At 40.3% G+C, this 19,729-nt stretch overlaps 1 protein-coding gene across 7 annotated transcripts in view; it reads left to right on the top strand.

Annotated features, from left to right (window-relative positions):
* Positions 1–19,729, top strand: part of EFR3B (EFR3 homolog B) — a 141,834-nt gene that overhangs the window by 107,844 nt on the left and 14,261 nt on the right. For 6 of the 7 annotated variants that reach the window (XM_087929407.1, XM_026715973.2, XM_087929421.1 and 3 more), the window contains exons 7-15: positions 2,503–2,637; positions 6,425–6,503; positions 8,041–8,176; positions 8,733–8,894; positions 13,829–13,940; positions 16,976–17,027; positions 17,863–18,035; positions 19,165–19,240; positions 19,555–19,716. In XM_087929407.1, the coding sequence (XP_087785533.1) occupies positions 2,503–2,637; positions 6,425–6,503; positions 8,041–8,176; positions 8,733–8,894; positions 13,829–13,940; positions 16,976–17,027; positions 17,863–18,035; positions 19,165–19,240; positions 19,555–19,716 (1,087 nt within the window). The remainder of the gene's footprint in view (positions 1–2,502; positions 2,638–6,424; positions 6,504–8,040; positions 8,177–8,732; positions 8,895–13,828; positions 13,941–16,975; positions 17,028–17,862; positions 18,036–19,164; positions 19,241–19,554; positions 19,717–19,729) is intronic. The other variant, XM_087929393.1, reaches the window with a different exon arrangement.

The following is a 19,729-nucleotide window of genomic DNA, read 5'->3' as shown; positions in this document are numbered from 1 at the left end:
GAGAGAGAGAGAAGGAAGAAAAGAAAGAGAAAAAGGAAAGAAAGAAAAAGGGACAAAGAAAGAGGGGGGAATGGAAGGAAGGGACAGAAAGAAAAAGAAATAAAGGAGGGAGGAGAAAGATAATGAGATATCTATTCTAGTCCAATTAGAAGGGAGTGTGTGCGTGTGTGTGTTCTCCTTGTAATTTACCAGTACATTTTGGTTTTGCCTTCTTCAGAATTGGCACTGTAATACATTGGGGAAAAGTAATTTCTTAGGGTGGAGATCTGGTCCAATGGATCCTGTTTAAAGACGCAACAAATGTGAGAGCTTCCTGATAGTCTTAGCCATGTTTCATCCACAAAACCTTTAATTAATAGAAGCCAAAGATGTTTCAATGTGCTGGCAAAGATGCTGGCAAAAATGTTTTAATGTGGAAAAGGGCCTCTAAACTAGGCCTCATTTCGATCTGATGCATCAGTGCTCGCTCGCTCTCGCTCTCTCTCCCTCCCTCTCTCCCCCTCCATCCCTCCATGCCCCCCTTTCTTTGTCCCTTTTTCTTTCTTTCCCTTTTCTTTCTTTTCTTCCTTCTCTCTTTCTCTTTTCTCTCTCTCTCTCTTTCCCTCTCCCAGGCTCACCCCATTGATTTGGTGCACTGCTCCGCTCGGACTTGCTTGGGCAGGTTCCTCAAGTGCAGCCCAGCTCAATGGGGTGGACCTTTGGGGCCAGCACCTAGAACGTGGCAGTGCCGGCATGTTTGAAAAGTATAGCAAAGCCAAAGGTCAGTAATTTTTGCTGCAGAGAATCACAAAAGCTTCTGGATTGTGCACAAGAAGGGACACATATGTCAATGCAATTCAGCAACATAAAATAAAGAAATACAAATAAAACAAATCAACAAGAATTGGCAAAGCATCTCTGATTAGATTTTATTCACTACTAGAATCTAATCAGAGATGCTTTGCCGATTCTAGTCCAATGACCTGCTGCAGCAGGGTTGGAAGGGAGTATGTGTATATGTGTGTGCATGGCTGTCAAAACTCCAAAAACAGGTCAAGTAGTTCTGGGGAGACCAGTCATAAATTAGAACAAACGGCTATTAAGTGAGGACCACTTGTATTTGGTTTGCCAGTCACCAAACTACGCTCACCCAGTCACGTGACCAGCAAGCCACGCCTAGCCAGTCATGTGACCAGTAAATCACGCCCACCCAATCATGTGACCAGCAAACCACACCCTCAAATTAGGCCATGCCCACAGAAATTTGAATCCCGCCCCTGGGTGGGGGGCATTGAGGATGAGTTTGTAGCACCAAAGGGGCAGTGGACTGAAAAAGTTTGGGAACCATTGCTCTAGACCGCAAGGTAACACACAGTTTCATCCTGACACCATCTTTCTGAAGAAGTTATTCTAATCCCTCTATTAAAGTGATTCAAATTTGCAGGCTTCTCTGTGTTTCCAAACCGTAAATTGCAGAGTGTAACAATATATTGTATATCGATCCTGAAGTTCCCACCATTCTGCTTTATCGAAGTCCTGGAGTTATAGAGTTATAGAAGATTTATGGAATAGAAATAGTTCTGCTTACTCCGACATGTATCAGAGTAAGATGGACAACCTATGGCTGCAAGCCACAAATAGTTTCCTAGCATTGTGTTGAAAGACTCCTTCCCAGAAGCCTGGAATGTAGCGCTGACCTTTGAAGTAGATGGTCAAATTTTAACCACATAATTACTCATGATTTTGTCTGCAAAGGAGAGAATGGGACTCCTAAAACACTGGAAACTCTCCTGCTGTGATCCAGGCTTTCATATAGCCCGCCAGAACAAAACATGTTCTCAATTTTGAGAGGATCATTCTGACGAGTTGGCATGCTATGAGGAATGTGTAAATAATTAGGATTTTCTTTAAACCAAGGGGAGAAAATACACAGTAATTCAGGAATAGACTAATTAGTTAGAAAGCAGAAATTTCCACATTCAGCCCTTGACAATTTGCAGGTTGGCTTGGAAGAGGCTTTGACTGAAATCCTGGAGAGCAATTGTGCTCAGAGTACACAATTCTGGCCAGGGAGACTTAAGAATTTTTTGTAAGGATACGCTTTACATTTCTAAATTCCTATTTTGGTGTGATTCATTGTCCTGACACAGATTGTTATATGGATTGCGTTCATTAGATCAATTTTAGTACAGAGACACAACAATGACCCAGAGGAGGCTGTCCGCCTGATCTCTGCGTGACTTATCAAAACGTCTGTATGATTCTCGAGATTGGATCATACGGAAAGTTGTGGCCATTGTCTGCAGAGAAATGAACATTTCGTGTAATCCTTTCCCACTAATAAAATCTTTGTGCCTCCAATTTTCATTCCGTGTGCAGAGAAAGGAATGAGCACTTCAGACTCCCCAAGTCTCTTTTTAAGCAAAACTAGAAAAAAAAAATGCTACTTGCATGTTGTCTGTGAAATGCATGTTTGACATTTAAGTTGTAGCTTTTTCTTTTTCCTTTCCTTGCTTCCTTTAGCCGTTCTCCCTCACCCTTGCAAACAGCTGAGAAGGAGAAAGAGAACCCTGCAGAGCTGGCTGAACGATGTTTGCGGGAGCTCCTGGGTCGGGCAGCCTATGGCAATATCAAAAACGCAATCAAGCCTGTCCTCATGTAAGTCCCTTGCCTTGTGTGTTCTACAGGTGCCTCAGTTTCCCCTGTGAGATGTTTACAAAAAACAGGTGGATTGAACTACTTCTTCCTCACACTTATTGACTCATGGGCAGAACAATGATGATGATCACCATCATTAATAGTATGTTTTTATTCCAGCGTTTTCCCAAGAAATATGGGGATATTACACAAAGTGATCTCATCTTATTCCCTTAAATCGTAACAAGGGTGTGAATTGGTCTAAGCAAAAAAGGTTAATTCCCACATTAGGCTACATCCCAGCTTCGCACGTGCAGGGGGATCTCTCTAAAATAAACCATCTTAAGACCTGTTGTTATGGCTGTGGTTCACCCAACATGCTAAGACGACAGTGGCTTCCTACAACTTCCTCAGCCATAAACGGGCCTTCAATTTTAGCCTCTTCTGTCATGTTGCATTACATCCAGTCATTGGTTCTCTAGCAGTGTTAATAGTATTTGAGCTGCAGTGCAAATCATCAACTTTAAAACCCTTCTCTCCTAATTGGTATCTAGGATAGTATAGAGCAGGGGTCTCAAACTCGCGGGCCAATTGGGGCCCGCAGGACGATATCCTGTGGCCCCCACCGTGATATGAAAGTATAAGTGCAGCCCGCAGGGGGAATGGACCTCTGAAGGAAGTCCCGCCCGCCGTTCCTCGTCGTGGCTGACATTCGGGCCCGGCAAGTCCGAGCAGCCAGCACATAGAACAGGGCGGCGCCGGATGTTGGAGAAGCAGAGCGGAGCCGGAGATCATTAGCTGCCTCTTTCTCAGCACAAGAAGCCTCTCCCAACTGGCCAGCTGCTCTCCTCCTCCTCTGCCTGTTTGTTCTGTATGGCCGAGGAGGAGGAGACCAGCCAGCTGGTTGGGGGAAGCTTTCTGCGCCGAAAGAGGCAGCTACTAATATCCGGCTTTGCTCCGCTTCTCCAATGGTCCGGCTTCCCCTCTTGCTCCTCACAGTTGCCCTAAGCTGGTGCGGTTCTTTACTTGGGCAGCCAGACGCCCGCAGCAGCAACAGGCAGTTCCGCCCGGGCTCCGCTCAGGTGTCCGGCTGGGGCTGTCAGGAGTTGCTACCGCCGGCGCAGCTCCACGCGGCTCCAGTCCCGCATTGCCTTGGGAAGGGAAAGGCAAAACCAGGAGCCGCTGACAAGTAGAAGCCAAGGGGAAATGACGTCTGCAGTGCCACTGTGGAATCCCTTATGCGGCCCAGCCTCACCCAGACTCTGCCTCCAGCGGCCCCCAGGTAAATTGAGTTTGAGACCCCTGGTATAGAGTAAATCTTATTAAAACAAGGATAGGAGGAAAAGCCATCTAATACAACTGAATTGTGGCATTAAAATTAGAAACTAAACATATTATTTTTAAAGTCCCATTGCAATACAACTATTTTTACTCCTCTCAAATGCTAAATAAGGAAGCAACTGATCCAGTGACAGAGGAGTTGTGTCAGGGTTCCAAGTAATAGACCCATAGTAAGCAAAACTCTGAGGCAGGTATATTCCTCAAAGAGTAGCTTTATTGGATATATCATATTGGCACAGATCTGGTGAAAACCAACTCTGAAGATTCCCACTGTTTTCACCTAATTAAAAGTAAATGTTTTTCCCTTTCCCCAAATAATCGGTCACAGGGTCCAATCAAGGTGCCATCTGGTTGCCTGGTGAAATTATTCTTCCTTCCTCTGACCAGGTGTGAGAAGGTCCTTAGTTCCTAAGAGAAAGTATTTTACTTTGACTAAAAGTCCCAGCTATCTCAAATCCCCCCTCCCTGTCCCTCAACTCCAGTGTGGCAACATTGAAACTCCAAGATGGCTTCGATCAGGTTAGCTTCAGGGTTGTTCTAGCACTGGGGCTGTTCTGACCCAAAGGCTCCTATTTCTAGATCAACCAAACTAAAATAGTACAATAAAGTAAAATAAGCTCCGCTGAATGAATTTTCTCGGTCACTCACTGTTTCATTTATATACCTCCCCAGTCTAAGATTCCAGAAGGGTCACAACTTATAAAATTGCAGACATCACAAATAGTAAACATAATTGGCATAAAACTAATTTTAAAAATCTAATATCAAGCAGAATAATTAGCAGCAACCTTACTGGGGATAGATACAGTGCCTCAAAAACTCAGTGAAAAACTTCCCTAAAATGTAAGACCTCAGGGATCTTAACTGCTCCATAGGGTTGGGTGGCTATTAAAAAGGCCTTCTTCCAGACACACATACACTACCCAATATATCCTGAGAATGATCACATTCAGGGGTGGGATTCAACTGGTGTTACTGCCAGTTTGGGGATTACGTTTTGCTGTGCGTGCGTGTAATACACCATAAGCTGTGCCGCCCGGACAGCTGGTAAATGCTGCATGCGAATGCGCAGCATTTGAAAAACCTCTTTTTTCCTGCTTTTTCAACCTCAGCTGTGCTGCGCAAAGCAGCTGAGGTTGAAAAAGCAAGAAATAAAGGACAAGTAAGAACCCGGGTGGGTGGGTAAGCCAAACAGCAACAGACACAGAACCAGTTCTGTGTCTGCTGCTCTTCAGAGCTACCGGTTCTATAGGGCTAGGCAGAACTGGTAGCATCCCACCCCTGATCAAGATATAGGTAATCCTCGACCTTAACAATCATAACTGGGACCAGAATTTCCGTTGCTAAGCAAAGCAGTAATTAAGTGAGCATTATCCAATTTTAAGACCCTTTTTGTCACAGTTGTTAAGCAACTCACTTCAGTTGTTAAGTGAATCATGCGGCTGTTAAGCAAATCTGGTTTCCCCCATTGACGCTGCTTATCAGAAGCCAGTTGGGTAGGTCACAAATGGTGATCACATAACCCAAGAGTGATGCTGCAACCATAAATACATGCTGGTTGCCAAGCACCTGAATTTTGATCACATGATAGTAGGGATGCTGTGACCATCATAAGTGCAAGAACTGGTGGCAAAATTTGTTCTTTTAGTGTCATTGTAACTTTGTACAGATGGTTAACACTTAACAAATGGTTGTAAGTCAAGAACTGCATATATTCTTTCTTCCGTGCCTGTTTATCTGGTAACTATTCCTATTTATCAGGATGTTGATAGCTAGGAAGAATGTGATTTCAGCTGTTTGTTTTTTTCTTTGACTTTCATGTGTATGTTTTTAATAGTATGTAGATAAGAATGATCTTTATCTATTGATTGCTGATTCATCAAAATGCCAGGTTTTCAGGAATTCTCTAGGAATTCACCCAGGTACGCAGGGAGCAGCATCAACTTAGCCTTAGATTGAAACATTTGCAAAAAAAACAACCAACCTTGGGGAACACTAAAAAACCAATAATATAGTTTTCTGGATTGACCCTATTGTTTGTTCATCCAGGTCATGATTTAGGATGTCAACTGTCTTTCATTGTCTACTTGTGGACTCATTCTCCAGAAACATCTGGGTGGTCCCTGTAGTGAGAAAAATAATGGACCTTTAATTAGAATCAACTTTGGTTCTAACCAAATTTAAGCTGGAGCCACAATCGGCTCCAGCTTAAACTTCTTCATTAAAATAACTGCCTGTGATCCCAAGGCAGACTGGCCTACGGCAATTATTGGCTTAACATGCTAAATTCTAAGTTGTCTTCATAGAAGAGAGGCTTTTTTTACATTGTAAAAAAACAGCTAGGTTTGGTTTCATTTGCTAATTTAAAGTTGTTGATCTTTGAAATGTCTTTCTAATTTAGATGACTAGTCAATTACATCAAGTCTGCTAAATTTGTATCTCTTTTTTCCTTCTTATTTCCCAAAAGCCACTTAGATAACCACTCTCTTTGGGAACCAAATACCTTTGCAATCCGTTGCTTTAAGATCATCATGTACTCCATTCAGGTGAGATCTGCATTAAGAGGGCATTTCTATTTTTCTATTCCTACAGTATAAGGAAGTTTAGTTTCTGCCTCAGCAACAGCCAGGTGAAGTGACATGAACTTAAACTTCAGAGCAGAATCTTCCTTGATGGGTCATAAACTCCAGCAAACTAAATTCTATTTATTTGATTGATTGATTGATTTTTATCCTGTCTTTATTATTTGAAAATAATTCTAATGTGCTCACATACATAACATTCCCTTCTCTTTTCTCTTAATATTTTCTCCACAGTAGCAATGTTTTGAGGTGGGTTGGATTGAGAGAGAATGACTGGCCCAAAAGACACTGAACCAGCTTTGATGGGATAGAATTCTCCATCTCCTGGTTTCTAGGCCAACACTTTAATCACTACACCAAACTTTGTGTGACCCATAGTAGAAACAACTCTTTCTTTCTTTCTTTCTTTCTTTCTTTCTTTCTTTCTTTCTTTCTTTCTTTCTTTCTTTCTTTCTTTCTTTCTTTCTTTCTTTCTTTCTTTCTTTCTTTTTCTAAGATTGATATGACCACCTATTTTAAAAGACAACTCTGGATGGCTCACAACAACTATAAAATTCCAGAACTATTTTTTAAAAAATCCTTGAAAACACAACCAACACCCAGTGCCTTGTTCATCCCCTTGAGATGCCCCAACAACTAACCCAAGACCTCCACTCTACCCTAGTGTCTGGATAGAAAGCCAGGTCTTAATGACCTTCCAGAAGGCTGAAAGGTTGGGCACCTATCAGATCATGGGGTGAGGGTGTTCCATAAAGGAACAGCAGCCACTACAAATGTATACTTCCAAGTTCCCACTACTTGGCAGCATTTCAGGCAAGTTTTGTCCATTGAAAAATTGTTACCTATCCAATCTGATAGGAAGAGCAGATGCTTTAGGGAGAAACGGTTCTGCAAATAACCTGGCTCCATGCCATGTAGTTTTTAAAAAATGATAACTACCATATTGAATTGCACCCAGAAGGAAACTAAGAGCCAATGCAGCTCATACAACAAGTGCAATCTGGGTGAATCAAAAAGTGTTCAGCTTTCATGATTCACTATGGAATCTGTTTCCTTAATGAGACTTAAATGTTCTCATATACTTTTTAGGTTCAAAAAAATGAACTATGAGATACATGAACTAATCCAATCATGCACTATGACCACATATCCCTCCATGTTCAAGTGGTATGACAAAAGGCTGTATGTATATACTGATTCAGGCACGTAAACCTTTTCTGCATCCAAGCCAAAGGAGGAGGAAAAGTTATTCAACATGAACTTTCCGTGCATATCCTGCAATTGGCATTGGTATTGTAACCACAGGTCTTTTGTTCTCATTAAATAGCGAAGTATTCTAACCTGGGAGGGAGAGAAGGGAGATATTTGCTACCTAATGTTGAGCGTGAAGACTTCAGCACCCTTATTTTTGGCTTCCAAAAGTTAATCTCTCAAATTGCTCTTACAGTGTTTAGAGTTCATAGTGTTATTTCCGGATCTGCTCTATCTTTTATTTTTCTAGCCACAGCATTCGCATTTGGTGATTCAGCAGCTCCTGAGCCATTTGGATGCCAACAGCAAAAGTGCTGCCACTGTGCGGGCAGGGATAGTTGAGGTCCTCTCAGAAGCAGCCATCATTGCAGCCTCTGGATCTGTTGGTAAGCACCTGAATGACCTTCAAAAGGTTTATCGCTTCAAGAATCAAAAGTTCTTAAATTCCAAAAACTGAATTTCCCAAAAGGATAGTTAATGTACGGATCAACCTATTTGGAAACAGAAGCCTAGATGGATCAGTTAAAAAGATTGATCAAGAATTGTTCTTTGGGAGATATTTCAGAGTAGCCAAAAACTAGACTTGTAAAAGCAGTCTGATGGAGGAACTAGATTTTTAAGATGAAAATAAGTACATATTACTTAAGAATAGGGACCTTTTAAAACAGTGATGGGATTTATAGGGCAACATAAGTGAAAGTGCCAAGATTGGAGAACTAGAAGGAGAACATCAACTCTGTCCAGGAATTTACATTTTTGCATCAAAATACCCTGGATAGTTCAATTGGAATATAGATGTATTCAGATCCTTAGGCAAGAAACATCCTCTTTTTGTTGGGATCCAATATGCCTGTAACGTTTTGTTCTGTTGCATTGGAGTCAGTATGCACAGAAACTCGGAAATGTTCTTTCTTCCAAAGATACGTTGTGCGTTGCTTCTAGGACCAACTGTGCTGGAGGTGTTCAATACCCTTCTAAGGCAGCTGCGGCTGAGTATCGATTATGCCTTGACGGGTAGCTATGATTGTGCCATTGCTGGTGGCACCAAGATCATTAAGGAGCATGAAGAAAGAATGTTCCAAGAGGCCATAATCAAGACCACAGGTATGCTAAGTAGCCCTAAGCTTTTGGGCCATTTTTGCTCAGAAACTGGAAAGACAGGACGATTTGTTTTATCTAGCACTGCAAATGCTTTTTTCCCCATCAAAGGTTTCCATTAGTCTTGTAAATTTAAATGAACCCTGCCAACTCTTTTATTTTTTTTAGTAATTTAGCGAAGAGGCAATGATAGGAAAATAGAAACAGCATCTCAGTAATTTTTTCTTGAATGCTGCATGTCTTGCTTTGATTCAGAGAGAAGGGATTGAAAAACATACAGTATGGTGAACTTGTATTCACCAAAACACCTAAGATCCTGGATTTCTTCTGAAGCTTCTCAAACATCATGAGCCTAGAAGCTTGTTTGTTTGTTGGATTGTTGGATTGTTTGTTTGTTTATTTGTAAAGGATGAAAGTTATGATTGATCACCACTACTGCCAGTACATCAAACCTGTACTTTAATCTGGTATTTCAGATTCTTCTATATGTTTATTTACAGGAAACTAGTAACTACATATAATTAATTGTCTCCCAAACTCAACCAATCTCAACAGATCCCTTCCACTGTATAATTTTGGCAAAGCACAGCTCAGATGTGAAAGTTCCATCTTTTATTAATAAGTACAGATCTGTCAGTTATGTGTGTTTAGTGTTGGAAGAGAGGCATAAATGCACAAATTTTTCTATAAGCATTCTCAGAAAAACAAATCTATCTAGGTTTTTAATCAAACTCCTTCACTACTGTTGATTTTTCTCATTACAGCAAAACTTGAACCTTCATTAGACTCCTCTTTAATTCTTTATCTTGTCATTTAGTTGAATTAGAATTGTTTTCCTTAACTCTCATTAGCCCCAGACAGGATGGCCTTTGGTCGTGATTGAGAAATTCTGAATTAGAGTCGAGTCTGCAATCTTTTGTGCTATGTGAACTGCTTTATTAGATTTGCCTCTGTTTAGCTACTTTAAAAAAATTAAGTCAGCCCTTTTCCTCCTCCTTGATTGCTCACGACACAGTAATAATTAGCAATAAAAAACAGTTTGAAACAATCAGCCTGTACCTTCAGAAACCAAGTAAATTCCATATTAAAATAATGAAAAACCATGACGAGCCATTTAAAGCCCCAAAGGGACTGTTCTAGTCTTGCAGTGGAATCAGTATCTTTCTAAGAAAGGGTGTAGGGCTGTTATTTGGATAAACGCTGTGTTTTTGCATGGCTCACAACTCAGTATAATCTCTTGGGATTTTTTAGGGCTAACTGTATTTCTCAACCTTAGTCATTTTAAGATATATGGACTTCATCTCTCAGAATTCCCCAGCCAGCATCTCCAGTTAAAAGGATTTTGAGAAGCCCAACTTGGGGAAGACATTGGGCTTCTCAAAATTGTTGTAATTGTTGTAAATCTAAACAAACTTTTCTGGGCTAAATGAGTCTAGGATGAACTGTATCTAAGATGACATGCTTAGTCCAGGTTTTGTGCTAGAACTTTCTGCCAGACAAAGACCATTCCTTGAAATTTGCATGAAATGGCACATGAAACTCTGCTACCTTTACAAGAAATAGACATTTAAACAGTTCTAGAGCAGTTTGTTTGATCTGGAAGCAAGGAACATTCAGTCTGAATGTTCTTACTGCCTTCCAAGATAAAACTCCAAGGGGAACCTAGGGCACAAATGATGTCACCAATAATACTTAGTTGAGTTTTAGTTAAAGAGGGGGGGGAAAAGCAATGGCAAGTTCTGTATTTTTTTTTTAGATTTTTTTCACCCTTAGATAGTCCAGAACTTTTGGGCCCAGTCCACTGGCCTTGAGATTGGTGGGGAAGGTAAGGACCTACCTTTCTCTTTTCATTTTTAATAGGGTCTTTGTATGGAACATATATGGTTCTCTGGGCCGTGCTTTGCATGCCGCATACTAAAGCAGCAATTTGATGTGGTTTTAATACAAAAATGGTGTGACTCCCACAGCACAAGGGAAAACATTGCTTTGGAGTTGGGAGTGAGAGCTCTGAACTAATTTCAATGCTGTGCTAAACTTAGTTTTTAATCCATACAAGCGAGGTCAATTCTGCCAATAATGTATTTTCTTTGATATGACAGTCCCACCTTCCATTGTCAATCATACTTTTTAAGTGGAAGGATTACTTGATGAAGCTGCTTACAACCCTCCCCCTTCATTCTTGCGTCGTGGCAAAGCTAAGGGAGGGTAAATTTGTGGCCTTCCAAATGTTGCAGAACTGTATCTACTGTCAACCCCAGCAAATGTCATTGATGAAACAACAACAGCAATATTTGGTGGACCATACGTACCCGTCCATATCTACTTTTAACGATGGGTACTAGACAAGATTTAGAAGATTGGTACTTACGAAACCATAATGCCTGCATTCCCTGATCTTTGTGGTATGGAAATAGCAATGGCACTAAGACTTGTATATTGTTTCATAGTGCTTTACAGCCTTCCCTAAGCAGTGTACGAAGCCAGTATATTGCCCCCAACGATCTGGGTTCTCATTTTACCGACCGTGGAAGTATGGAAGGCTGAGTCAATATTGGAACAGCTCTCTTAGTACTGAGGGGAAAGGGCCCCACGCTTGTTTATAATAGTGCTCTTTTTCTGTTGGTTCTAACACTGAGCATATTAAAAACTATTCTAAGGCTGCTCTGTAGCTCCCACTAAGTCCTAAGTAACAAATGTGATAGGTGTCCTCACATTAAAATCTAGAAAGAAAGCAAGTGGTAATATTTTTTTTTTTACACTTCACTTTTATGCACTGCATGGCCAGCAGAGGCCGCAAGAGACTTGGGAATCTCTGAACACCTGCCAGAGAGAGAAGGAGAAGAAGGAACTGTTCTAATAGTTTCCTGAAGGTTGGGGGGTTATAAGCAGGCAGTTCTTTGGGGGATAGAGAGGTTCGAAGCTGTCTCAATATTCAGCCCTTTAATATTCTTCAGGTTAACCATGCATCCTATTCATCCTGCCCAAGAGTCTGATCTAACTTACCTCAACCAGTTCCTCACAGTTTTACATCTAGCCCAGGGGTATCAAACTCATGTTGCCATGTCGGCGTCACGTGACATATCAGGACTTCCCCCCCCCCCTTTGCTAAACCGGGCTTGTGTGTGGCCAGTAGGTGACGCATCCAGTCCACAGGCCGGGAGTTTGACAGCCCTGATCTAGCCCATCAGGCTCGACTCATTAAAAAAGAGAGTGCAGAAAAATCTGGAACCATTTCAGAATTGGTCCCAGTCTCTTATTTTTCACACTCAGTTTCCTTCACTCTATCTTCTTCCTGAAAAATACACACATTTGTATGTATATGTGTACCAGTATATACATACATACTCATACTGGTAGTCCTCAGCTTACGACCACAATTAAGCCCAAAATTTATGTTGCTAAGTGAGAAATTTTTAAGTGAGTTGTGCCCCCATTTTACGGCTTTCCTTGCCACATTTGTTGAGTGAATCATTGCAGTTGTTAAATTAGTGACATGGTTGTTAAGGGAATCTGGTTTCCCCATCGATTTTGCTTGTCAGAAGGTTGCAGGAGGGGATCGCGTGACCTTGGGACGCTACAACCAGAGGTGGGATTCTACTGGCTCGGACCGGTTCTATAGAACTGGTTGTTATGATTCTACGCAGTTCGGAGAACCAGCAAATCGTGCCCCTGGCTGGCCCTGACCCTCTCTGCCCTTCTCTCCCCGCCCAGTCAGTCCTTATCACACATGTGCAACATCACGTACATGCTCGACATCGCTGACTGCGTTCTTGCCTGCCCAGTCACTCCTTAAGGTATTTCTCCCCCCCCCTTCCGACAATCAGCTGTTCCTACTATCAGCTGTGCCGGGATTCCCCTCTGTCTTACTATTTCGCCCAGGAAGGCAAAAAATGTAGGAGGGGCTGCCTTCCTGGGCCCCAGGGAAGCCTTCTGGGAGTAAAAGTCCCCCCCCGGAGGCTTCCCTGAGGTCCAGGAGGCCCCAAAATGAAGTGTGGGGGGTACTGTGTGCCTCTCCCATCTCCGTTTTTTTCCTTCCTGGGCCCCAGGGAAGCCTTCTGGGAGCAAAAATCCCCCCCCCCCACAAGGAGGCTTCCCTGAGGCCCAGAAGGCCCAAAAAATTGGGGGGGGGCAGTTGCTGCAAAAAAAAAAGAAGCCATGGCCATGACCACCTAGCTACGCCCACCTAGCTACGCCCATCTAACCACGCCCACAGAACCGGTTGTTAAAACATTTGAATCCCACCCCTGACTACAACCTTCATACGTGTGAGTCAGTTGTCAAACATCCGAATGTAAATCACATGACCATGAGGGTGCTGCAATGGTCATAAGTGTGAAACAATGTTCCTAAGTCGCTTTTTTCAGTGCTGTTGTGACTTCGAACGGCCATGAAATAAACTGTTGTTAAGTCGAGGACTACCTGTACAATTAAACCATTGAGAGGTGTGTTTAATTAATAAATTAAAGTGTTTTAGTAAAAGAGCACTTTATCGTTGAAAAGTCGATTGCCTTAATTTTTCTGCTGCGTCTTTATTGCTAAACAAAACACAGTTCAAGAAAAGAGCCGTTTAAAAAACGAAGAGCCCGGCAATCCAGGTCAGTCCAAAGAACCAGCATTGTATGGCTCTCTGCTGTCCATCCAGCATTACATTCATATAGCGGCCAAGCAAGAATTGAAAGTAGTATCTCCGCAGCAACTCCTAGAAGGACCTGATCTCTTTTCCTTGGGCATCTGGTTTGTGGGCTTCTCCTTCCGATAGGATAAGGAGGGGGTTTTCCCTGGCGGTAAGAAAATCCTGGTGAAAATCTATACTTTCTTGCCGGTGATTTATTTTTATTTTTTTTGGTCCTTTCTGTATTGGGTCCCCACACCAGCTCTGTGCCTTTTCCTCACCCCTACTAGACTATCTTGCATGCTTTTCCTGCTCTGTCTTTTCCCAGGTTCTTTTGCCAGCACTCTGCCCACCTATCAGAGGTCGGAGGTCATGCTGTTTATCATGAGCAAAGTTCCGCTTCCTTCTCTGCATCACCCTGTAGACATGGGCAAAGCTGGGTGAGGACAACACTCTTTTTCACTCCTTTTTTTTCCCCCTTCTTTTTCGTTTTTCCTCCTCTCTTTTGATTTCCTTTCCCTCAATCTAGACTTCCCCAGCTTGGAACCCTCTACGTATATTGGATTATGATTCCATTATTATCACACTGCGATTGACTGAGCTATTTAATAGCTATAGATGTATTATTAAACACTGTAGGGCAGGGGTGTCAAACTTGCATTGTCATGGTGGCGTCACATGACGTATTGGGACTTTTTTCCCTTCGCTAAACCAGGCGTGGCCGTGGCCAGTGCGTGATTCATCCGGCCCACAGGCCAGGAGTTTGACAGCCCTGCTGTAGGGGATGTCAATTTGGGGCAAGTTGTTTTACTTTCATCCTCCTATCTTTTTTTCCTCTTCCTTTCAAGATCATTTAAATAAGATTTTTTTAAATAATAATTTGCCATCTTAAGTGTCACAATGCAAAAATTGAATGGGATGATATTTTAGTCTTAAAGGGCATACAATTTTGTTCAAAGAATCTCAGAATTCCTTGTCCATCTTCATTGTTGTCAATGAATTCCTTGTTCATCACATGTAATCCAAGTAGTCACTCATTAATTTCTAAGTCATGTTTCATGTTTCTCTATTTATGTAATTCTTTATTTGAACAGAAAAGTGCCAGGAAATATGTATATTTCAAGAAAAAATTTTTATATACAAGATGTTTTCTAAACTCCCATAATCTGTACCCAACATGTTTAACTTAAAGACACCTGTTTTAAAAAGGCAGCAACATAGAAAATAGAAGTTGGAAGTGCACAGTTTTGAAGGAACTGTTTAAAAGTATTTTTTTTCCACAACACTGAAAGATCTGGAATTTTTTTATTAAAAGTAATTTTGTTTCTGAGTTGTGGAATCTATAGTTCTGCTAGGCTACATCAGATTATCAAAAAATAGAGGGCTTCTGAGGAAGGGAATTTATTTCTAGCTCTAACTCTTCTAGTTCATATAACTGGATGCTCCTTGATGTCAATACCTCATCAATAGTCCATATAGATCAGCATTTCTCAATCTTGGCCACATGAAGATTTTTGGATTTCAATTCCCAGAATTCCCCAGCCATCCTTGCTGAGTTGAAGCTCTCACATCTTCAAGTGACCAAGGCTGAGAAACATTGATATGAATCCTTGTTAGCTTTCTCTAAATATGAAACAATGATAAGTTATATAATTTCTATTGTAGTCAGAAAGGGATATAAGCCAAACATAGAACTATCCATTAATTGGATCTTAAGCCAAAACACAATTTTCTTTACTCTTGTGTCACCCCAGACAGGATTATTAATGTCTATTAACATTTTCTGAAGAAGATAACTTAATATTCAGTCAACAGAGCAGGAATTTTGCCTAGAAAATTCAGTGGCCAGATTCAGAGATTGTCAATATCATTTAAGTCAAAAACTAGGAATCAGTTCTGCTTAACAACCTGGAAAGCTGTCATAAGCAGTGTAAAGAGGGTAAATGAATTTAGGAAGATCATTCTAGCAAGTGGTATAGATAGATGGTATTGGAGGTTTATGGGGACGTGAGTGGCTTTACAGTTAGCATGATGAGTTAACTATTGCTGCTCTTGCTATTATTGATCTACTTGTGGGCACTGACATGCAGAAGATAATTGATTACAGGAGAGTTGATTATTATTATTGGACATTTGTTGATTATTTCCCACAAGACTAATAAAAGTAAAGACTCCTTCAATTTGAACTTGTCTCCTGACTAATGTATCAGTATGTCCAAATAGTTGTCTTGGCAGCAATATGGAAAGAGGTCATCTTTGCCCTCTTCTAAAATTGTTTTCAATTTTCCTGTCTACTCTATAATCCTGGCATTTTTTGATAGTTTCCCATATCATTATTAACCAGGTCTATTCTACTATCCAGGCTTGGATTGCTGGGATTAAACCAAAGTTAATTAAGTATTGCATCTTCCAACCCTAAATAAATATTTAATTTTTGACCAGAAGAGTTATTTCTGTTATTGGCTAATCATAGGCCACCTTTCTGTGTAATGTGTCTTGACAGAGAATTGTGAATTCTTTGGGGTTGGGGAATAGGAAACATTAAAAAATACAGTAAGCATCAACTCATTTCTAAATAGATTCTTACATGGAGATGTTGAAAGAGATTCGTGTGGGAATAGCTTGATGAAAAAGCTGGTTTAGATATGCCAGTTCATAGTAGAATGTTTGTCCCATATCTACTGGCACATTAGAAATCAATGTTGTGAATAGTTTATCCATCCAATTAGAACATTCTGGCTCTTTAGGTCAAGATGTTTTTCTTTCTTGGGGTTGGGTTGCAGAGGGAAGGGTAAGGGAAATGATTCTGACCAATATTAACTTTTTCAGAATTTATCCATAGTGCTTATGATTCTATTACTCAATAATGTAAAAAGCAATTAGTTGAAGAAGAATTGGCAATGGGTCATAGACAATTGGTCAGAAGAAGCAGTAATAATCTTTTTGCACAGGTATATGACATGAGAGAAGTTGTAGCAATAACTATTAGAATGTTTTGCTGTATGATAGGCAATCTGTCGTTCCCACATCCCCTTTTCTATAACCCATGGAGTTAGAGGAAACTCTAGTCTAGAACTGCTGGAAATCAAGGGTACAAACTCCCTGTTCTTTCAAAACATTGAAATTGGTGGGAAGGACCAGTTGGTATGACAGCATTCCTCCCCATACTCCACTCCCATTAGCACATCTGCTTTGGTGACCCTTTCCTCCGTCTGCTTGCTTCACCCACATAACCGCAGCAAGGTTCAGATTTTCCCCACCCTGTGGCTGGAGGAATGTTATTTTGCTGCCTAATGATACATCCTTATAAAAGGTTATGTCTTTTTGGTTATGTTTCATACACAATTTCATTCCCAGCTGATGATTTTCTCATTTATCTTGTCCTAATTTTGGTTGGCCTTTACTTTTGTAGGCTGTCTTTTTTCCATGCAGCTTCAATCTTGAGTGTTTATCTTTTTTAAATCTTTTTTTTTAGGGAGAACAGGAATCGATTGACGCAGATCATGTTGCTAAAATCTCTCCTACAGGTATGTGAAAGAGACGTTTCATTTTCATGTGAGGTTTGCAGAGAAAAATAGATACCGCATTTGTGTAGGAAATAATGTACCTTTTGGCCTACTAAAATTCATGTGTCTGTAACCTTTAACTGGGCAAAACGGTGCATCATGGGACAAAACCTTTTGAACCAAGGAACCTCAAATGAGCTAACTTACTGAATAAGTCCAAAATCCAGGACCTCTGACTCCCATGCAATTGAAATTTCAGGGGTTTTATACAATACTTATGGCATAAGAATCATCATAAAGCATTTTATAGCATAGTACAAAATGTCATAAAATAATTACTGTGGTCAATTCTTGATGTTTGACTGCTACCCAGTTCAGCATGAGGTACTTCCAATACATCTCTGAATTATCTCCCTGAATTTTAAAGAATGTTTCCAGTACATTAGAAGCTCTGCCATTGTTGAAGGCATCGAGGAATCTAGTAAGGAAATATCACTGAAACAATGACCCAAAGAGTCATGGCTTGTCTAATAACACAATAAAAACTAAACTCTGGTTAACAGAAGGCAGTTGCTGTATTTCTACGACTTGCTGTGCCTACCACTTCTATCCTGCATGCTGAACTACAAATCAACCCATGCCATTTTAACCTAGATTTAACATGTGAAATCAACCACTATATCTCTGAAGCACAAATTAAATCTAAAAAATTAAGACTTTGAAAAAGAAATCAGGAAGAATGGGAGAATGTTGTTTTAGCAATATCTTGGCTGCTCTAGCTGTCATTATTGTTGCGTGCATTGCAAACAAACTGCTGAGTGTTGATTAATGGAGAGACTCTCTATGGAACCTGCAGGTTTCCACTGGTTTCCAGTGCAGTAACATGCTCACAGCCCTTCCCAGCTCCTTCCTGGACAGACTCTTATCAGCTACATTAATGGAGGATGCAGAGATTCGCCTTTTTGTTCTGCAGATTCTCATCAGCTTCATTGACCGCCATGGGAATAAGCACAAATTCCAGACAATCAGGTTTGCAGTCCATTTTTTTCTTGTGCTAGAGAGGAGGTGTTATATGAGATGGGAAAGTATTATAGATATTTTTGCTACAAACCATGTGAATACATATTGCTCTTCTTCTGTCTTCCTAAGTAGAAACTACATGTTTTCCTGTTCGCTGTTGTAATGGCCTTCCAGGAAGTCTAATGATCATGGCATTTATTTGAACCAAAGTTTCATTCAGCAATTCTGAATGCACAGATTAAATGCAGCTGTATCAGAAAGAGTAGAAATATATGGAAAGAATATTTATACTCGAAGGTTTTTTTCTTTTCCTCTAATATTGCTCAGTGGTAGAATTTCCCTTGAATGCTTTTTCATCATGATTGGCCAAGTGAACAATGCTGTCAATTGGTAATCGCATTAATAAACATAACAACATTGTGACTACATGCTGTCATTCTTCCAGGTTGTCTTACATGATGATGATGGTGTGGAGAGCACCAGACATATTTATCCCAGTTACCTATTGATCAGAACTGTTTTGCAGTTGTTGTTCTGAATTAAAATTTGTGAAGGATTTAGGCTATGACTTATTTTGAAATATACGTACCCTTCCTTCACAAGGTTTATGATATAATTTCCTGGAAATTTTCTTTGATTGATAACAGTTTTGATAAATTGATAAAAATTGATTGCTGACGGTTTTGATAAATTGATAAAAGCTGTAATTTTACCATTCATGATTAGAAAGGGTAGATTATGTAAAGAAAAAAAAAATGAAGTAGCATTAGAGAAGGTAAAATATAAATGAATTTTCACATTAAGGAGACTGGAAGCTACTTCTTTATAAGTTTTTCATTCTATTCCTTTCATTTCTCTATTTCTTTCTTCTTTTTTTCAGTAACTACTTTTCTTACTTTTAGTACTTTATTTACTTTTAATAACTACGGTTCATCCTTTTATCTTTCAAAATTTATATTGTTCCTATTCTGGTTAAATTTTCTTTGATGAAAAAATTATACATAAAAATGTAATTCCACCGCTCCTTGAAATATCCTATGAGTTGCTAAAAAGGAGGAAGATGGACAATCTTCCTTTGTTATGGCCTGCTTCCATGTACACAAACCTGTTTAATTTTATCATTTTTGTTTCTGCACAGCACTATCAGTGATATCTCCATCCTGAAGCTGAAAGTGGACAAATGTTCACGTCAAGATACTGTCTTCATGAAAAAGGTATTGAGGACTTGCCAAACACTTCGTTAAGTGTTGTACCTAACGATTCTCGATTCTTGACGAATGTATCTTTTCTTTTGTGTACACTGAGAGCATTTACCCCAAGACAAATTCCTTGTGTGTCCAATCACACTTGGCCAATAAAATAATTCTATTCTATTCTAAAAAAAAATAAATAGGGGTTGATTGGTTGTAGTCGCTAGCAGTATATGATAAATATGCAAAAACGTATCTTGTTGATCAGTAATATAAAAGCATTGACTTCAATGAAATGGCAACCTCCTCATAAAAAGCGATATTGTATTTGTTCACAGCACTCCCAGCAGCTGTATCGACACATGTATTTCACTTGCAAGGAAGACAATAATGGTCGTACTCACTATGAGGCTGTCTACAGTCTACTGGCACTCATCAGCATTGAACTGGCCAATGAAGAGGTGGTAGTGGACCTCATCCGGTTGGTTTTGGCCATTCAGGTATGTCTGGGCT

This window comes from Pseudonaja textilis, chromosome 1 (assembly GCF_049901715.1).
Source record: "Pseudonaja textilis isolate UNSWEBS1 chromosome 1, rPseTex1.2, whole genome shotgun sequence".
Lineage (NCBI taxonomy): Eukaryota > Metazoa > Chordata > Lepidosauria > Squamata > Elapidae > Pseudonaja > Pseudonaja textilis.
This window is presented reverse-complemented; position numbering and strand designations above follow the sequence as displayed.